Below are 20,144 nucleotides of genomic sequence, written 5' to 3'. Positions count from 1 at the left end.
TGGGTGCCTTTTTGTCTTCTTTCTTAGCCCATCTTTAAAGACTACAGGGAGGAAATAAAAGGACAACCCTGAATGTCAAAGATATCATAGTGAACCTTCAGAAAGCTGGAGATCCTCAAATGATAGCTAACTTCATCTAGTCCTGTCTGATAGAATATTCTGCTATGATGGAAATTGTCTATATGTTTGCTTTCTAACCTCAGAGTTGCTGGTCATAGGTGATGATTGAGCACTTGAACTGTGGGTAGTGTGTCTAAGGAACTGAATTTTAAATGTATTAAGTTTTCATTAAATGTTAATAACCACATGTGGTGGTGGTGGTGGTTGTTAAGTACATTCAAGTTGGTTCCAACCCATAACAACCCTGTTTAGGGTTTCCAAGGAACAGCTGGTGAGTTTTGAACTGCAGACCTCGCAATTCAAACTGACCTTGTGGTCCAGTGCTTATCTACAGTGCCACACCAGGATTCCGTATAGCACAAGATTAATGGTAATATACTAAAACTTATTATATACTATGCATTTTGCTAAGCACTTTGCACACACATGTTGTCTGATAGACAATCACATAGTGATGTTGTTGGGTTGAGCTTTCAGATGAAGAAACTGAGGCCCTGAGGGGTTAGCTGATTTGTTTGAAGTTAGCCAGCCATAGGTGAAGCTGGCTGGATTTGACCCTACGTAGTATGACTCCAAAGCTGGTACACTCAGTGCCATTTTCTGGCTGGAGTTTTAAAACTTAGTCATGCCCCTGTTGTTAAAAGCAAGAGTGTCTTGAGGTCATAAACAACTTGAGTATAACCAATAGAGGAACATTCTCTCAGTGCTTTACAGAGTGGAGTCTGGATTCTGGCCTGAAATGAAGACAGCAGTCACTAAGTGATACTCTTTGTGTCTCCATTGCTGACCCCAGGGCTTCTGGGGAGCATTGATGCCTGCCAGGGCCCCTTAAAGATGGCAGGTTTGGAACTCTAATTTGTGCCTCTTCAGCACAAGACAGGCAGAACTCAGTTTTGCACTGTAGGGTGTTCTGCTGGCTTCTTAGCCCCCTGCTGCTTTAGAATTTAGAGAAAATGGCAGCTGTGAGGTTCAGTACTCTGTCCCTTCTTACTCATTGGGGTTTTGACTGCTCAGGCCTCAAATTTCTGTCCTTTCAGAATATAAAGGATTCCATATGCATTGCTGGTTTTCCTGCTTTTGGATGGCAGCACACTGCCTGGACCATTTGCCAGGATCCACAGCTTCCAATCCATGATATATTCAGTATTCTTTACCAACACCTTCATTCAGAGGAATCACTTCTTTTCTGGTCTTATTCATTGTTCAGCTTTTGCATGCATATGAGGTGACTGAAAATACTATATGCTCTTTAGAAGTGAGGCTGCTGAGACTTCCTCTCATATACTTTGAACATGTTATCAGGAGGAACCAGTCCCTGCAGAAGGACAATATGTGTGATAAAGTAGAGATGACTCAACACAGTGGCTGCAACTATAGGCTCAAACATACCCACTACTATGAGGATGGCACAGAACTGGGCAGTGTTTTCTTTTCTCATACATAGGATCGCTATGAGTTCAAACCAACTCAACTGCACCTAACAACAACACAACAGCCCTCAGAATTACCATGTACCCAGAGGAGGAAAACTACTGGGAAAGTCAGCTCATTTCTCTAGTTTTCCCTCCTCTGGGATTTCTCCCCCTCAGGGCTTTCTACCTTAGGCCTTTAAACAGCCTGCTTCTAATTATTTACCTGGAGTCCTGGTGTGGTGCTATAGGATAAACACTGAATTCTAACCACAAGTTTGGCAGTCCAAAGTTACCAGCTGCTCCTCAAAAACTCTATAGGGTCACTATGAGTTGGAATCATCCTGAAGGCACTTAACAATAACAACAACTTACTTACCTGCCTACTTCTCATCCATTCATCCTTTGATTCCAATCATCCATCTGAATTTTGTTCTCAAAACTCCCATTACTCTGCCATATCCTAAGAGATGGGTTGGGGAGGGTCTCTTGCATGGAGAGACCCTTTGTCTATAGTGGAAAGTCAAGAATAAATATATGGAAAGGGCAGAAAAAAATGTGCCAATTCTCAAATCTAAACCAAAGGGTAAAATGAAATTGAGAATCTGCTAATATTGAAATCTTGTGATGTCCTAGGTAGCCTCTCCCTAAGAGCGTTAACTATTCTTGGTGTTAATCTCTTGGCACGAGTTTAGTGGAAAATGTGATCTTCTCAGGCAAAACTGCAAGTTTTATCCAGTTAACAAGAATGTCCCATGAACATCTTTGGAGGAGGAGGATGTCCACCTGTGAGGCCATTACTGCTAGCTTTACTAATTCAGAGGCTTTCCAACTGAACGTTCTGAACAATGCTGCTGGCCCAGGGAGGCTAAACTCTCTCTGGGTCATACTATAAGCTCTCTGGGTCATACTTTTTACCTGTGGTAGCAGCATTCTTTGAAGTGTTTTCAAGTGATGGGTGATACTGTGGATGCAGAGTGAAGTTTGTTTTGATCTTGGCTTTGCTAATAAGGGTACCTTGTGGGCAGGGAGTTAACAGGACAGGAGAGAAAGCACGGGGCTCATTATTTCTTCCTTTTGCTTTTCTCCAGCCTGCACAGACAAGGAGTTGAGGAACCTGGCTTCCCGGCTGAAGGACTGGTTTGGAGCCCTTCATGAGGATGCAAACAGGGTCATTAAACCTACCAGCTCTGACACAGCCCAAGGCAGTAAGACAGTTTTACTTTTGTCAATTTATCTCATTTTAATTTCCATATTTTTTTCAGTTAGTAGATATATTGATATTGCAATCACATTTTGGGGTGAAAAAAGAATTACAGTTTAAAGTGTATACATTGATTATAAAACTTATTGAATGCCTTAGAATCAACAAATGCAAAAATTTCTATTTAAAAAAATCTGTAAACATACTGTGCTTATTACAGACATTTTAGAAAATACACTAAATGTATAGTAAAATAAACAAACAAAAAGGACTCTGATAACCATGTAAGTAAGCAAGTTGTGATAAAGACTTCTTAGAATTAGGGAAAAAATATGTATGTACATGTGTATGTGTTGTGCTATTTTGTGTGTATTGTTGTTGTTGTTAGGTGCCATCGAGTCAGTGCTGACTCATAGTGACCCTTTGCACAACAAGAAAGAACACTGCCCAGTCATGGGCCAACCTCACAATTGTTGCCATGCTTGATCTGACTGATGCTACCATTTTGCCAATCCATCTCGTTAAGGGTCTTCCTCTTTTTCTCTGACCCTCCACCTTACCAAATATTATATCCTTCTCCTGTGACTAGTCCTTCATGACTATATGTCTGAAGTATGAGAGACAAAGTTTGGCCTCCAAGGAACACCTTGGCTGCACTTCCTCCAACACACATCTGTTTCTTCTTTGGCAGCCCATGGCACTTTTAGTATTCTCCTCCAACACCATAACTCTAATGCATCAACTCTTTTACAGTCTTCCTTATTCACTGTCCAGCTTTCACATGCATATGAGGTTACTGAAAATACCATAGCTTGGGTCAGGCACACCTTAGTCCTCAAGCTGATATCTTTGCTCTTCAACATTTTAAAAAGGACTTGTGCACCAGATTTGCCTAATGCAGTACGTCATCTGATTTATTGACTGCTGCTTTCATGAGTGTTGATAGTTGATCCAAGAAGAATGAAATCCTTGACAACTTCAATTTTTTCTCCATTGATAAGAATGTTGTTTATTGGTCCAGTGGTGAGGATTTTTGTTTTCTTGACATTGAGATGCAATCCATACTGAAGGCTCTGGTCTTTGATCTTCATCAGTAAGTATTTTAAGTCCTCTTCACTTTCAGCAAGCAAAGTTGTATCATCTGCATATAGCAGGTTGTTAATGAGTCTTCCTCAAATCTTGATACTACATTTTTCTTCATATAACCCAGCTTCTTGGATTATTTGCTCAGCATACAGGTTGAATAATTATGGTGAAAGAATGCAACCCAGTCACACACCTTTCTTAATTTTAAACCATTCAGTGTTCCTATGTTCTGTTCAAACAACTGCCTCTTGTTCCATGCACAGATTCCCCATGAGTACAATTAAGTGTTCAGGAATATTCATACTTCACAATGTTGTCCATAGCTTGTCATGATCCCCATAATTGAAAGCCTTTGAGTAGTCAATAAAGCACAGGAAAACATCTTTCTGATATTCTCTGCTTTCAGCCAAGATCTATCAGACATCAGAAATGATAGCCCTCGTTCCACAGCCTGTTCTGAGTCCGGCTTGAACCTCTGGAAGTTCTCTGTCAATGTATACTTGCAGCCATTTCTGCATTACCTTTAGTAAAACTTTACTCACATGGGATATCAAAGATATTGTCTCCTGATTTCCACATTCCATTGGGTCACCTCTCTTTGGAATGGGCACAAGTATGTATCTCATCCAATCAATTGGCCAGATAGTTATCTTCCCAATTTCTTGGCATAGATGAATGAGTGCCTCCAGTGCTGCCTCTTTCTTGAAAGATTTCAATTTGTATTCCATCAGTTCCTGGTGCCTTGTTCTTTGCAAATTCCCTTAAAGCACCTTGGACTTCTTCCTTCAGTATCATTGGCTCTTGATCATATGCTACTTCTTGAAATGGCTGAACATTAACCATTTTCTTTTGGTACACTGACTGTGTGTATTCCTTTCATCTTCTTTTAATGCTTTCTGCATCATTCAATAATTTTCCCAGAGAATCTTTCAATAACGAAAGTCGAGTCTTGGATTTTTTTTTTCAGTTCCCCCAGCTTGAGAAATGCTGAGTATCTTCTCCCCTGTTGGTTTCTAACTGCAGTTCTTTGCACATTTTTTTTGTAATATTTGACTTTGTCTTCTCGAGCTGACTTTTAAATTTTTCTGTTTAGCTCTTGGACTGCCTCATTTTTTCCATTTACATTAGCATCGCTATGCTGGAGAGCAAGTTTCAGTGTTTGTTCTGACATCCATTTTGACCTTTTCCTTCTTCTTGTCTTCTTAATGACTTTTTGCTTTCTTCCTGTCTTATGTTCCACAACCCTTCTGGTCTTCAGTGTATAGTGTTCAATGTATCAAATCTGTTCTTCAAATGGGATATATTCAAGGTCATATTTTGGCTCTTGTGGACTTGTTTTCATTTTCTTCAGCTTCAGTTTGAATTTGCATATGAGCAATTGATGGTTTGTTCCACAGTCTGCCCATGGCCTTGTTTTCACTGATGATATAGAGCTTTTCCATTGTCTCTTTCCGCAGATGGAGTCAGTTTGATTTCTGTGTATTCCATCTAGTGAGGTCCATGAGTATAGTTGTCTCTTATGCTGTTTATAGAAGATAATTGAAATGAACAAATCATTGGTTTTGCAGAATTCTATCATGCGATCTCCAGCATCATTTCTATCACCATGGCCATATTTTCCAACTACTGATCCTTCCTCTATGTTCCCAACCTTTGCTTTCCAATCACTAATAGTGATCAATACATCTTAATTGCATTTTTTATCAATTTCAGATTGAAGAAGCTGGTGGAATTCTTCTATTTCATCCTCATTGGATTTAGTGTTTGTTGTGTGATTTTGAATAATAGTATTAGCTGGTTTCCCCCTTAGGCGCAGGGATATTATCCTTTCACAAGACATGACTGATCACAGATCACGACTGATCTGGATATGTTCTTTTTGAAAATGAATGCAATACCATTCTTCTTCAATTTGTCATTCCTGTTATAGTAAACCATGTCATTGTCAGATTCAAAATGGCCAATACTTAGCTCAGTAATGGCTAAGATATCGATGTTCATGCATTCCATTTCATTTTTTGCCTGTTTTCAGTTTTCCTAGATTCATACTTTATACATTCCGTGTTCTGATTAGTAATGGATAGTTTCAACTGTTTCTCTTCATTTTGAGTTGTGCCTATAGGCTTTTCTCCATTTGCGTCATCATGATCAAGTCTACTTTGAGGAGGCAGCTCTTCCCCAGTCACATTTTGTGTGTCTTCCAACCTGAATACTCATTTTCTGACACTATATCTGACAGTGTTTCTCTGCTATTCATAAGGTTTTCATTGACTAAATATTTGGAATTAGTTTGTCACTCCTTATTCCTAGTCTGACTTTGTCTGGAAGCTCATCTGAAACCTGTCCATCATGGGTGACCCTGCTGGTATTTAAAATACCTCTGGCATAGCTTCCAGAATCACAGCAACTCACAAGCCACCACAGTACAACAAACTGACAGATGTGTGGTGCTTTGTGTGTATGTTGTTGTTAAGTGCCGTTGAGTCAGTTCTGACCCATAACGACCCTGTATAGGGTTTCCAAGGAACAGCTGGTGAGCTTGAACCACCAACGTTGCAGTTCAAACGGCTTTGCAGTCTGGCGCATTAATCCACAGCGCCACACCAAGATTTTGTCACTGTGTGTGTATGTTGTTGTTGTTGTTATATGCTGTGGAGTCGGAGCTGACTCATAGCGACCCTGTACAGGGTTTCCGAGGCTGTAAATCTTTACGGGAGCAGAAAGCCTCATCTTTCTCCCGCGGAACAGCTGGTAGTTTCGAACTGCTGACGTTTCGGCTCGCAACCCAATTCGTAACCACTACGCTAACTTGAATCATACTTTACAGATGGGTTTGTGACCTGCTTTTACCATTTAGTAATATACTCTATCTTTCCATGTCGTTAAGTAGTATTCTGTTTTGTAATAGCTACACAGAATCTCAATTTATGGATTGTTGTTGTTGTTAAGTGCCATCGAGTCGGTTCCGACCCATAGCGACCCTGTACAGGGTTTCCGAGGCTGTAAATCTTTACGGGAGCAGAATGCCTCATCTTTCTCCCGTGGAGCGGCTGATAGTTTTGAACCGCTGACCTTAAGGTTCGCAGCCCGATTCATAACCACTATGCTACCAGAGCACCTTAATTTATGGATAGAGCATAGTTTATTAATAATTTGTGGCATTTATGTAATTACTAATATTTAGCTCTTAAAAACAACATTATAGTGAGCATCTTTGATATATTTTTGTGTACAATAGTCAATCTGCATTTTGGTTTCCACAGAATTGTTAAGGTAAAGCCCACCTCCCCACATCTTGCACCTCACCCCCCTTCCTCATCTCCATACCACCATAAATTACAGATTCCTAAGTAGCCTTTCTTGACTTCAACTACTAAGTTGGGTGAGACCATACTTATAGCCATTTTTTATAAGCTGGGAAGAAAAAAAAGCAAAAAAACCAGACTGAAGTCTTAGGTTTACACTTAGGAGAATTTCTGATGCCTTTAACTCAAAAATAGTTATTGTTAAGTGCCATCAAGTCTGTTCTACTCATGGCAACTCTGTATAGGGTTTCTGAGAAGCATGTGGCAAATTTGAACCACTGACCTTGTGGTTAACAGTTCAGTGCTTACCCTTTAGCACCACTAGGATATTTATTGAGGGAAGACTATTCTACTTTGCCATCAACCAGCACAGGATGGAATACTAAACACCACAATCATTCAAATGCATGTATATATAGCCAAAACTAAAAATGTACTGTTGTCGTATAAAACATAAAGTATATGTATATAGTACTAAGGTACTATTACTTATTTAAATAGGATTTCTGAACATAATGCTCTTGGATTGAATGAAGTAGTTAAATTGGCAACCCTTTAGATCCAGAATTTAACCAGCATTTGAGCTTCAGTCAAATTAAAACCATCTCTTTAGTCTTTGGATATTCTTTTGTGCCCACACCCATCTAGAGGTAGGGCTAGAGAGTGGTCATTGATTGTATGATATGATTGTCATTGTTGTTAACTGCCATCAAGTCACCCCAGGCCCATGATAACCCCAGGAACAGCAAAACAAAACACAAACCATCCCCAGGATTGGTTGCAGATTGGACTCTGTGATCCCTAAGGTTTTCATGAGCTGGTTTTCAGAAGTAAATTGTCAGCCTTTTCGTTCTGGTTCATCTTAGTCTAATATGGTTGGACTGCCCTCCACCACCTTTAAGTTAATTGTGTGGAGAAATTCCACTGAAGTGTATATCTTAGGTCTCATCCTGAGTTGAGATCTATTACTTTAAGGGAAATACTTTCTTTACTTCCCAGAGTCTAAGTGTCCAGAGTGGTCCTTGGTGGTTGATATCTATGGAAAAGATGAAGCCAGATGTTTTTCCCACTCCTGTGAGATAAACTCCCTAAGAGCATGTGGACAATCAATTTACAGATGGTCCAAAGAAACTTGTCCCTGGGATCTTGCAGAAGTGGCTGGGCCCTTAGGTTTTCTGAGTGACCTTTCAATGAAGAGCAGATTAATGTAAGGAGAGCTGCTCCTTGCAGCCTCTCATACAGGGACTTCTTCTGCAGACAGCTGGAAGTCTTCCAAAGATCTGTCCTTGGCCAGAAGCAAATTGTGTCCCCAAGGAAGCATTTCGGTTTGATGCCCTGAAGCAAGTGGAGCAAAAGAAATGATGCCTGGTTAGCCTCCAGGCCATTGAAGGAGAGACTTTTAGTCAGTTGAGGATTTCTGAAGGGGCAGATGTGGAATCTAGACAGTCCCTTGTGCTTGGGGCCAGCTCTGCTTCTCCCTGAGCCCTGGCAGTTACAGATGCTTCTTGTCTCAAACCTTTTCTTTTTTGTAGGAGAGTGGGGAGAATTGAAATTTTCACTGCTGCCCAATTAGCTTGGCACTTGGTGTGTGTGTGTGGTCAGTCAGCAGTAAACTCCTCTTTCCTATGTATTAAAATGTCAATATTCTATAAAATTGATTCACATTATGTAAAATATTCTCTACAAAAGTGAGGGACCGTTTTGTGTCACAGTAAATGATCTTCCCTAACTCAATAGCCCCTGAGGACATCATCATCATGGAGATTGTTCATAGCCGTGACATTATGTTCCACAGTCTCTCTTCTCTCTCCTCAGAAACGAGAGTTTCAAAGATGCCCTAGGTTTCTATCAGAATGAATACTTTTTTTTTTTTTTTAATGTTCAAAAGAATAAGCCTTGCCATAGCTAGAAAACTTTTCTGAACAAATTATTTTCATTACGCATCCATTTATTATATGCAAGTGTAGGAGCCCTGGTGATGCAGTATTTCAATTGTCAAGTGCTCACTGAATGAACAACAGTTGAAATTCACCAACTGCTCTGTGAGAAATAGTTGGGGCCATCTACTTCCATCAAGATTCATAGCCTTAGAAGCCCTCAGAGGGCAGTTCTTCTCTGTCCTATCGGGTCTCCTTGTGTTAGAATCAATTCGATGGTACTAGATGTTCTGTGCCAGCGTGAGGCATTGATGGTTTATTAGTGAGTGGTCCAAGAGAAGACACAAGTTTGATTGTCAGCCATTGCAGCTCATGTGCAGCCACCACTTCTCTGTCATTGAAGATTTTCCTGTTGCTGAATAGGTTTCAATGGGGCTTCCAGATTAAGATGGAGTAGGAAGAAAGTCCTGGCAAGCTACCTCTATACCTAGCCAGTGAAGTCTTACAGATCATAATGGTCTGATCCACAGTTGATCATGGGAATGGCACAAGTCTGGGCAGTGTATCATACTACTATGTGTGGGGTTGTCATGAGTCGGGGGGATGACTTGACCAAGGTAACAACACCAACATGTGCCTGTACTGACTGAGGCTGTTATAGAATGACTAACAGCCCCCATTTAAGCTGGATATCTGCTAAGTCCTGTCAGCCCCATCTCACTCTGCCCCCCACCTTACCCTATGGAAAAATAATAAATAAACTTCTTACAGAAAAACCATAAAGGTCAGAATGACCCAAGGACACCTGAACAAAGAGCCCATCCATACAAATCAGATACGGGTTTTATTGGTGGGTTTACTTCCACTTACAGGATAAGGTTCTGCTGGTATTTACCACTCCAGCTGACAAGACAAGTCTGTTTTAACCACTCTGTGCTTCTTGTATAAAACCCTATCCCCCTACTCACTTCAGGGTCAGAGTGATTTGGGTTTTAGCTGACACTCTGGCTGCTGGCAAGCAACTTTGCTCTTTAGGATTTTCGAGTTGAGTTCTTTCTAACTTGTGCTGCCACAACAAGGCTGCTGAAAGGGCCAGGACATATAGTGACAATAGGGGAAGCAAAGAGATCCTCAGAGAAGGAGACGCTAAACTTACTTTATTAGCTTCTGGACAATTGAGGTCCTTCTAAAAAGACACTGTTTTAAACTGGTGGGCATATTTTTCTGTATCTCATAGCCTGCTGGCTAAGCAGGAGCTCCTGGTATGATACATAGAACTCAACTGAACTGTGGGACCAAGAATGGGTAATCACTCAACTAACCCCATCATGGCCCTAGAGTCCCATCGTCACTGTACCCTCCTCCCCCCACTTCCACATTGTCCATTTCCAAACACGACACCCTCGTAAACTGAATGTTCTCAGAGCAGGAGATCATGCTAGGCTGAAGGCAGCTCTGGAGAAGAGGGGTTGAAAATGTAGACTCAGAATTGGGCTGTCTGGGTTTGAGTCCAAGCTCTACAACTGTGTCACCTGACTTTACAACTGTGTCACCTGACTTGACACAGTAAGTAAGTAACCTGAGCCTTGAGCCTTAGTTTTTCACTTGTAAAGTGGAGATGACCTGGTACCATTACATAGGCCTGCTGCAAGAATTCTGTGAGATCATTCATTATAAAGTGCCTAGAAGAGTGCTTCATATATAGTAATACATGCAGCACAAAAGTTAACATTAACATTCTGGGAAAATAAAACCAACCCTAGAAGGTGTTATACATTCCGAGTTTATGGAGCAACTGGATTGTATATAGTGCCTTTGATTCTGAAAGAAGGGTAGGTTTTAGATTTGAGCAGTGTCTGCTCTGAGGTTTGTCTGCAGAAGATTCCATATCCTGAATAGTACGTGAAGTGTTATTGTTCAAATACATACAGTTTCCATTGTGGAGCCAAATAATTCTTTCAGAAAACTACCCCCTCTCCTCAGGGAAATAAGAAAGAAATGATTGTCTGAGGCCATTTGGATTCCACATCATGTATCTCTTTAGGGGATTTCAGAAAAGGAGAATGGGGAACAGAGGCAAGTACCTGGCTTGTTTGCTTTACTGTTTAGATTGTTTGGATATAACAATCCTTTGGGATATAATCAGTGCTTCTGGATTATGCTACATAGTTTCATTTTATTGCCACCTTTTTAATAATATTTTCTTTTGTTTTTCAGACAATTCCCTTCCTTCCACCCCCCCAACCCCCACCTCCCATCCCCACCCCCGTAAATCTGAAAGCATAGATTTCAGCCTTCTAAATTATTACCTTACTCCCTTTGCTTATAGTCTTCCATTCAGGTGTACCTTGTCTTAAGCAAATCTAGTAAATGAAAATCCATATTTACATTACATTTAAAATTAGCATTGGGGGCTTGTTCCTTTTAGAATGTATTTTCCTCAAATGCAGACTTCAGTTTTAGTGCATTTTAAATTGTTTCCCTTCAAAAACAAAACCACCTAAAATATAAAGCTGCACTGTTACTGAAGAGTGCCACTGAGGCTGTGCCCTGGGAGAGAAACTGCCTCAAGGAGGAGGTGGTGGCTGATTGGCTCTGGGTCTTCTCTTGGAGCAAAACAGCTGGGGAGTTGAGAAACATGGGGTAGGCCTGCGTGGTTGTGACTAAGATGTACTATTTCCTCTGCAGGGTTCGACACCAGCATCCTGCCCATCTGTAAGGACTCCCTTGGCTGGATGTTCAACAAGCTAGACATGAACTATGACCTCCTGCTTGACCATTCTGAGATCAACGCCATCTACCTGGATAAGTATGAACCCTGCATCAAGCCTCTTTTCAACTCCTGTGACTCCTTCAAGGATGGCAAGCTTTCTAACAATGAGTGGTGTTACTGTTTCCAGAAGCCTGGAGGTAAGAATGGAGTCCAGAGCCTAGGACAGCCATGCTGGGGTCTGGAAGGACCACTTCTCACATACTGGGAAGTAGATAAGATCAGCAGACAGAAAGACACATCTAGAGAATAAATATCCATCCCATTTAATGGCAAACCCAAAGGCTCATTTCTTCTATTGTGGGATTCTCAGTGTTAAAAACACTTTAGAGATATGAGTATCCTATCATGTTAATTATTCATGCTCTTCTTAGAGAAAGCTACTTTTCAGCTTTTCTACAATAAGTATGGATTTATTCTGAGTGTCTTGGTGGTGGTGGTGGTGGTGGTGGTAGTGGGCTGTGGAGTCAGTTCTGACTCATAGCGACCCTGTATAGATTTTCCGAGGCTGTAAATCTTTACGGGAGCAGAAAGCCTCGTCTTTCTCCCACAGAACAGCTGGTAGTTTTGAACTGCTGACTGTGAGATTAGCAACCCAATTCATAACCACTATGCTACCAGAGCTCCTTAAACTCTAGGTATTACCTTAGAAATGAAAAGGTAAGATTTGGACAATATTTGGAGAAGATCCTAAGCAATCTCATATATCCCAAAGTCAGAGAGGAGATGCAGCCTACAAGGGAATTCAGACAAGGAACTGGAAAACTCTCAGAGCCAAGGTCCAGTGCTCTGACTATTTCACTCTACCTCAGCTTCCCAGATGTGACTTACAATTCACAGGTCCAGAAGAGACTGGCTTGCATCTAAATCTAATCCCAAATGCTGCAAAAATTTGGTCCAGCCTGGATCAGGTATTCAGGATAACAACATACTTTAAGCATGGCTGATAGAACCTACTTCGGGGGGGGGGGGATACTGTATGATAAGCACTAAACTTCTAACCACCAGGTCAACATTCCCTTCTCAGAAACCCTATACAGGCTCTATGAGTTGAAACTGACTTATACTTAACAACAACAACTCACTTTAAAGTATTTAAAGTGTATATGTATGTATGCATGTAAAGTACAAATAAAGCATGCATGCAGGAACAAATCAGACAATTGAAAAGGGTATTCAGAGAAAAGTGAGTATGTGAATGTATATACATTAGAGAATTATAAGATACATTCCTAGAAGCAGAATTACTGGCCAAAATAGTATAAGCTTTTTTAAAAATTGAGCAGCTTTACCGTTTTTTTCTTCACATTGTTTGTGCCAGTTAGCAGTTTATGCTCTCACCAAAAATATGTAGGCACCTACTTCACAGCATTGCCAAACTTTGTGAGACACTCTTTACTTTCCTTTTCCTTGAAATGTCATTATGTGTTTTATATATGTTTTTGTACTCGTTGTTTTTTAATTGGGAACTTTCTCTATGTTAATAACTTGGCACTTTCTCAGCTGCAAGTGTTACAAATATTTTTTTCCCCAACTTGGACTTTGTCTTTGCAATTTTGTTAGACAGTGAAGTGATTCTTTTGTTGTTAAGTGCCATCAAGTCAGTTCTGACTCACAGCAATCCTGTATGGGGTTTCTGAGGAGGTTTGAACCAACAACTTTGTGGTAAGCAATCCAGTGTTTATCCTACAGCACCACACCAGGACCTATATATTGGATTGCTCTGGGTTTTATTTTGGTGTATGTTAGGGTTTCTATCTCTAACCCCTACATGGTTTCCATTTGCCAATTGTCACTCACTGACCAGCCTTTCTCTCTCCAACTTGAGTGCCCCTTTATTTATATAACAGTGTATATAATTGTTATAGATAGATAGATATTTTGTTGTTTTTGTTATGTGCCATGGAGTCGGTTCCGACTCAAAGCGACCCTGTACAGGGTTTCTGAGGCTATAAATCTTTACGGGAGCAGAAAGCCTCAGGTTTCTTCTGTGAAACAACTGGTAGTTTCGAACTACCAATTCGTAACCACTATGCTATCAGAGCTCCATATATATACATATATACACATATAAACACATGCTTATTCTAATCCCAGACTTTTTGTCCCATGCATGTAACTATTCATAAACCATTTCCAAACTTCTTAAATCACAATTGTCTGCAATAGTTCCTTCTCTTTTGTTACTCTTTTATAATTCTTATATTTCTTTTCCCCCTAGAATCTTAGAAACTATTTACCTAATTAAAAAACATCCAATTGGTATTTCATTAGATTCAGGCAAGAATAGATTAATCCCCAGAGAATTGATGACTGTATAATATTGAATCTTTTTACTCTAAGATGGGACCAATAAACTGTATCAATCAGTTACACTTGAAAGTTTTGTTCTCACAGATATTATACTTTCCTTGTTTGTATTGTTGTTGCCACTATAAATGAGATAGATTTTTTCCATTATGTTTCTTCACTAGAGGTTGTTTCAATATTAATTTTGTACCCAACCACCTTACAAAAGTCTCATCTTGATTATAATAGTTATTCTGGTTGATTTGCTTAGATTTTTCAGGTGTGCAATCAATATCATCTGCAAATAGTAATCATTTTTTCTCACCCTTTTCAATTTTTAAACCTCATTTTGTTCTCTTTTCTAATTACATCAGCTAGTACTTCCAAATCAATGTTAAACAACAGACATGTTTTTTAATTTAATAGAAATGCTTTTAGTGATTCAGCATGAAGCATAACGGTAGCTTTAGGCTTGAGATCTGTGATCACGTTCCTTAGGTCTTGAGTAAAGCAAAGCCTGAATAAATGCTAATGCTTTCCCTAATAAGTCCTAGTGGCACAGTGGCTAAGTGTTTGTCTGCTAATCTAAAGGTTGGCAGTTCAAATCCAACCATAAGCTCTGTGGGAAAAAGACCTAACTGCTTCTGTAAAGATTACAGCCTAGAAAACCCTGTGGAGCAGAGTTAACCGTCACATGGGTTGCTATTTGAATCAGCTTAATGTCACTCAACAACAACACTTACTCTAGGGTACAGTGCCAAGACTTTGGATTCAGAGCTGTGGTCTGGCCACATAAGATGTCTCTGGATACAATACACTTGCAGCAACTGTTACAGAAACCAGAACCCCCAATCTGGTCCCCAGGCTCAGTTAACATAATGACCACAAGGTCAGCTAAGTTTGACTTCTATAAGTGTTTAAAGAAATTCTTTGGGAAGTGTATTCCTTAAATGACTCCTTTAGTATTTGAAAAATATCCCTGTTTCTTTTATACTAGCACAACAATGGCGCTAATTGTAAACTTTCAGGAGTCACAGTTTTGCTTTTTTCCTGAAAACTTTTTAAAAGTTATTTTCCTAGCACTGGACGGAGCTATAGAAAAATATGAAGCCATTCTAATATTCTGGTGTGTGTGTTTTTCTTTAATAGTGATGTAATTATTTCTCTTGGAAAGCAAAGGATTCTTTCTTTACTTTTCAAGGACATTTACCTCCTAAGACTTGTCTCAGTTTTGTTCATTTCATATCACATTTTTTTTCTGAAGCATGTTAAACTCTTTTGAGCTTTGGAATGAAATTTTCTGTTTTTTAATTTTAATTATAATTTTCTGGAAGTTTTCTTAAATTAACTATGTCTTTGAAAACATTTTTTTGTTCCATTTGATTGGTGTCTTCTCAGAGTATGAATAACATGCATCTTTCTTATAACTGTTACAGCTTTAGGTATGGCCTTTATTTCTTTAATTTCTCATTTTCTACTTTCTGTATTATTTTTATCCTTGAGCTTTTGTATCCTTGCCTTCAACTCTAGTCTCTCAGACTTTTAAAAATGATTATTACCTTATTGGATTTCTAAGAGAAACTAAAACATTTCACATTTTAATTCTTCATCTGAAGTTTTGTATTCCTCTGTTTTTTCTCTTACAGTATTGTTGAGTGTATTTCTATCCAGTGTATTTTCCATGTCTTTCAATAAATTGAGTGTTTTTAATGACTGTAGAAGAGTTTTAGGAAAGGGTCAGTACTTACAACTAGCAGGACCACACTTAAAAGGGAAACTGTCTTTGTGTGAATGTTTCTGATTTCCCTTCTCTTTAGGAGCAGGTGGTTGGTCTTCTAAATGTACATCATTTCTATCTATCTTCATGGTTATGAAGATGACCTTTTCCTTGGAAACATTCAGGATAATATTGATTTTAGGTGTTCTTGAGTTGTTTCTGACTCCTAGGGACCCTATGCAAAACAGAACCTAACAGTGCCCAGTCCTGCACCATCCTCACGATTGTTGCTACATTTGAGCCCATTGCTGTGAAGATTAAATGGATTAAGACATAAAGTTCTAGAATATTTCTGGGTACTTCTAAGAAATCAATAATTGTTAGTTACCATAATAATGGAGTCCTGGTATGGTACTTTGAGATAAAGTACTGGATCTCAAGGTCAGTTTGAACCACAAGATCAGTGGTTCAAAACCACCAGTTGCTCCTCAGAAACCCTATAGTGACAGGGTCACTATAAGTTGGAACCAACTCAAGCACTTAACAACAATAACATCATGAAACATAGAGTGTGCGTCTCCTTTGTGTTGTCATTTTCAAGTATTATGTTTCACCTTTACTCTGAAAGCATCTTAAAATCAGAAATTAACAAGATGTATTTCACAACCAGTCTTTCTCAAGGAACAAGCAGCATAACTGGGTGACACGATGAAATTCATAGGGCAATAGATGTAACTAGATGTGCAGACGTTTTATGTGTCAGTGTGCTGTCTGTAGAAAGAGGCAGTGTGAACTGGAGGTAAGAACCCTGAGAATCAAAGCATCTTTGCTAGTACCTGGGGAACAATGAGCAAATAGCAGAGCCATATGAAGGGAAGTCATGAGATCTTCAAAGGCCAATTGTGATAAAACTTGAAAAAAATTATGTGCTTGGAAATGGAAGTAAGTTCTTCTCTGGGGTAGTGGTGGAGGGTAGTGGTGTGGGGCTCTTCATGTTGTTGCTGCTAAGTGCTGTTGAATTGGAGCAACTGGTGGGCTTGAACTGCTCAACTTGTGGTTAGCAGTCCAGTACATAGCCAATAGCACCACACTAGGACTCTGGTGGTGATGGGGATGATGGTGGTGGTAAAGGGTCCCACATACTTTCACACTCCCCACTTAGCTATGCAACTTTCTGTGGCACTCTGCACTGGTCTGTAAAGTCAGTTTGAACTGCAAGGTCAGCGGTTCAAGCTCACCAGCTGCTTCTCAGAAACCCTATACAGGGTCACTATGAGTTGGAACTGACTTAATAGCACTTAGCAGCAGCCCTCCTCTTGATGGTGGCCATTTCCTACGGGTTCCTACAACACCCATATTTTATAGTAGACACTTTACAATTCAGGACTCAGCAGCAGAAAGTGGTGAAAAGAGTTGCCCAAAGTACTCAGCTAGAAATTGACAGAGCTAAGATTTAAGGTCTCACTCTTAACAACTACACTTGCTGCCTCTGTGGGTCTCTTCTCTGTCTTAATAGTTGTCCCTTGAGGCCTGTGTTTTGCTTTCCTGAAGTAGTGATCTGTGAGATCAGAAGTAGCTGTTCTAATCATTTTTGCCCCCTGCAGCAAGACCTGGGACAGATTCAGTATTTGTTGTCTTCTGGTTACCTTCTGGTTATTTGGTCTGGTCTGTATATTCAGAACACTAACCCACTAATAAGCCTTGACCCTGGTTCTCAACTCATAGAAGTCTTAGCTGGTAATTTACTTCCTGATACAAAGGAAGAAGTCTGTTAGCAAATTATCTGTCAAATACCTGGATTTGCTACTTTCTTGAGTTGTTGGTAGGAGGTAGCTCCCAAATGCTATTTTAAGTGCCCCTTGGTATGAGGTTTTTTTTTTTTTTTAAAATTAGTAACACTAATGGCCTAAATTTGTTTTGCTGCATAGTAACAGCATATGGGGTAATTCTATTCCCAGGTGTGTCATTGTCTACATTTCACGTCAAGAGTGAAGCCAATCATTAGAGATTATATCCCACACCATCTGGAAACTGACTTTCATAAATTATTTTTTAGGTCTCCCTTGCCAGAATGAAATGAACAGGATTCAGAAGCTGAGCAAGGGGAAAAGCCTGTTGGGTAAGTACAATTTCTTGCCACTCGTTTAAACAACTAATTAAACCATCCATGTCTCTTGTAATGTTGAGCACAGCAATGGTTATTCAATTAGGGACCAGTGTTTCGTGAAAGAAAAGCCTTGTTCTACCCTGGACAGGACAGGACTCTTCCTGGCAGCTGGTAATATGCCACAGTCAGCTGGACACATATAGAGGATTGGTTAGCTAACAGAGAACTGCTGCTTGCTCTGACATCAAGAAGAGGTGTCAAAGGTCAGCCCGGGACTTGTGGGCAGACCAGCAGGGTTAGAACTGAGCACCATCTCTGTTGCTAATTATTCCCTGACCTTGGGCTACAATAAACCTTGGCTTTCTCTTCTTTCAAGTTATTGAATAGCACTGTCAAGTATTTCATTCATGATTTCAGGCCAGTTAAGCTCACACACAGCCTTCACTGTCTGCCTGTGGAAGCTTGCATGTTACTATGATGCTGAATAGGTTTCAGTAGAGCTCCTGGACTAAGAAAGAGGCAGAAAGGACTGACAATCTACTCAGAAAGTGAATCAGTGAAAAGCCCTGGATTACAGCAGTCTGATCCATAACTGATTGTGAGGATGGTGTTGGATCTGGTAGCATTTTGTTCCGTTGTGCGTAGGGTTGCCATGACTCGGGGCAGCTGAATACAACACAGAAGGCAGCAGTTCCTGTATTGCCAAGATCAATTTGCCTACTTGAGGAGGAATATAAGTGATAACTCATTTAAATATATATCATATAGCGTTCCACTTAGTGTGCTTAATCTGTTTTTATGCAAACCCTGGAGAAAAATGTTTTGGCTGTTTTGCTGTTGTTATGTGCCATGGAGTTGGTTCCAACTTATAGCGACCCTGTACAGGGTTTCCGAGGCTGTAAATATTTATGGAAGCAGAAAGTCTCATCTTTTTCCTGTGGAACAGCTGGTAGTTTCCAACTGCTGACCCTGAGTTTAGCAGGCCAATTCGTAACCACTACGCTACCAGAGCTCCTTGTTTTGGCTGTTAAGATACTACATATGTCTGTTATCTTTGTCCAGAAGCAAGTGGCTTTCAGGAGTATTATTTTTCCCTAACACGGAGTCTGTGTCAGGGGTGAAGGTAACAGCTGCTGACCCTGAACCGTCCATTCTCTTATATCAGGGCATCACTGAGATGCTGGTAAACCTCATTCTTTTTGAGGAAGAAAAGAGTCTATATTGCGTTTCTTGCTTTTTTACAATGAGAGCCAAAAACTATCATACTATAATTCTTAATTATTCTTTTTAAGCATTCAGACACAGGTGCATTTCTTAAGCAGCTGCCATTTCAGAATTTAATGTATTTAATATAAGGAAATAGGCACATTTTCTTGCAGACTTTTCAAAAAGTAAGCGTCTGTGAAGTGGTGATTTCTTTTCTGATATTTTGTTGTTATGTGCCCTCAAGTTGGTTTCAGTTCATAGCAATCTTGTAAAGGGTTTCCAAAGAGCTGCTGGTGGGTTTGAACTGCCAGCCTTGCAGTTATCAGTTCAGTGCTTATATTACACCCCTCAAAGCATATTATTCCTTTTTCCTTCTGCTTTTAAAATTCCTTACTTCACAGACTCCCTCATTCTCTGTCAGTCTGATCTTTCCTATTCAATTCAGAAAGAACCAGTAACTACAGAGTTGCCAGGATTTTGATGTCTCCAGCCCTCAGTTTTCTCATCCATATAAAAAGACACAGAGATATTTTTCTACTTCTAAGACAGAGTCTGAAGTCCTGGTGTGGTGTTGTGGGTTAATGTGCTGGACTGCAAGACCAGTTAGAACCTCAAAGTACGTGGTTCATGAACACTAGCCACTCCTAGGAAACCCTATACAAAGTTACTATGAATCAGAACCCACTTAACTACAAGACAGTGTGTCTGGACCCCTCTTCCATACAGAGGTTTTTCAGTGCTAGGACTTGTACACACAGATTTTATTTCTCTTCAACAATGTTTTCTTATGTTTGAGTGTTGTTCCTCAGACCTACAAGTAGTATATTGTTGTTGCTGTTGTTGTTAAGTGCCATCGAGTTGGTACCAACTCATAGTGACCTTAGGCACAGCAGAACGAAACACTGCCCAATCCTGGGCCAACCTCACTACTGTTGCCACACTTGAGTCCATCGAAGCTGCCACTTAGCCAATCCATCTCAGAGGGGGTCTTCATCTCTTTCTCTGTCCCTCCACCTTACCAAACATGAGATCCTTCTCCATTGACTGGTCCCTC

General features: G+C 40.1%; 1 protein-coding gene across 2 annotated transcripts in view; it reads left to right on the top strand.

The window, feature by feature from the left end:
* SPOCK1 (sparc/osteonectin, cwcv and kazal-like domains proteoglycan (testican) 1) overlaps nucleotides 1-20,144 on the top strand; it is a 959,407-nt gene that overhangs the window by 922,281 nt on the left and 16,982 nt on the right. For both annotated transcript variants that reach the window (XM_006866101.1, XM_006866100.1), the window contains exons 7-9: nucleotides 2,621-2,737; nucleotides 11,690-11,911; nucleotides 17,834-17,896. In XM_006866101.1, coding sequence (XP_006866163.1) covers nucleotides 2,621-2,737; nucleotides 11,690-11,911; nucleotides 17,834-17,896 — 402 coding nt within the window. The remainder of the gene's footprint in view (nucleotides 1-2,620; nucleotides 2,738-11,689; nucleotides 11,912-17,833; nucleotides 17,897-20,144) is intronic.

Source organism: Chrysochloris asiatica, unplaced genomic scaffold (assembly GCF_000296735.1).
Source record: "Chrysochloris asiatica unplaced genomic scaffold, ChrAsi1.0 scaffold00087, whole genome shotgun sequence".
Classification (NCBI taxonomy): domain Eukaryota; kingdom Metazoa; phylum Chordata; class Mammalia; order Afrosoricida; family Chrysochloridae; genus Chrysochloris; species Chrysochloris asiatica.
This window is presented reverse-complemented; position numbering and strand designations above follow the sequence as displayed.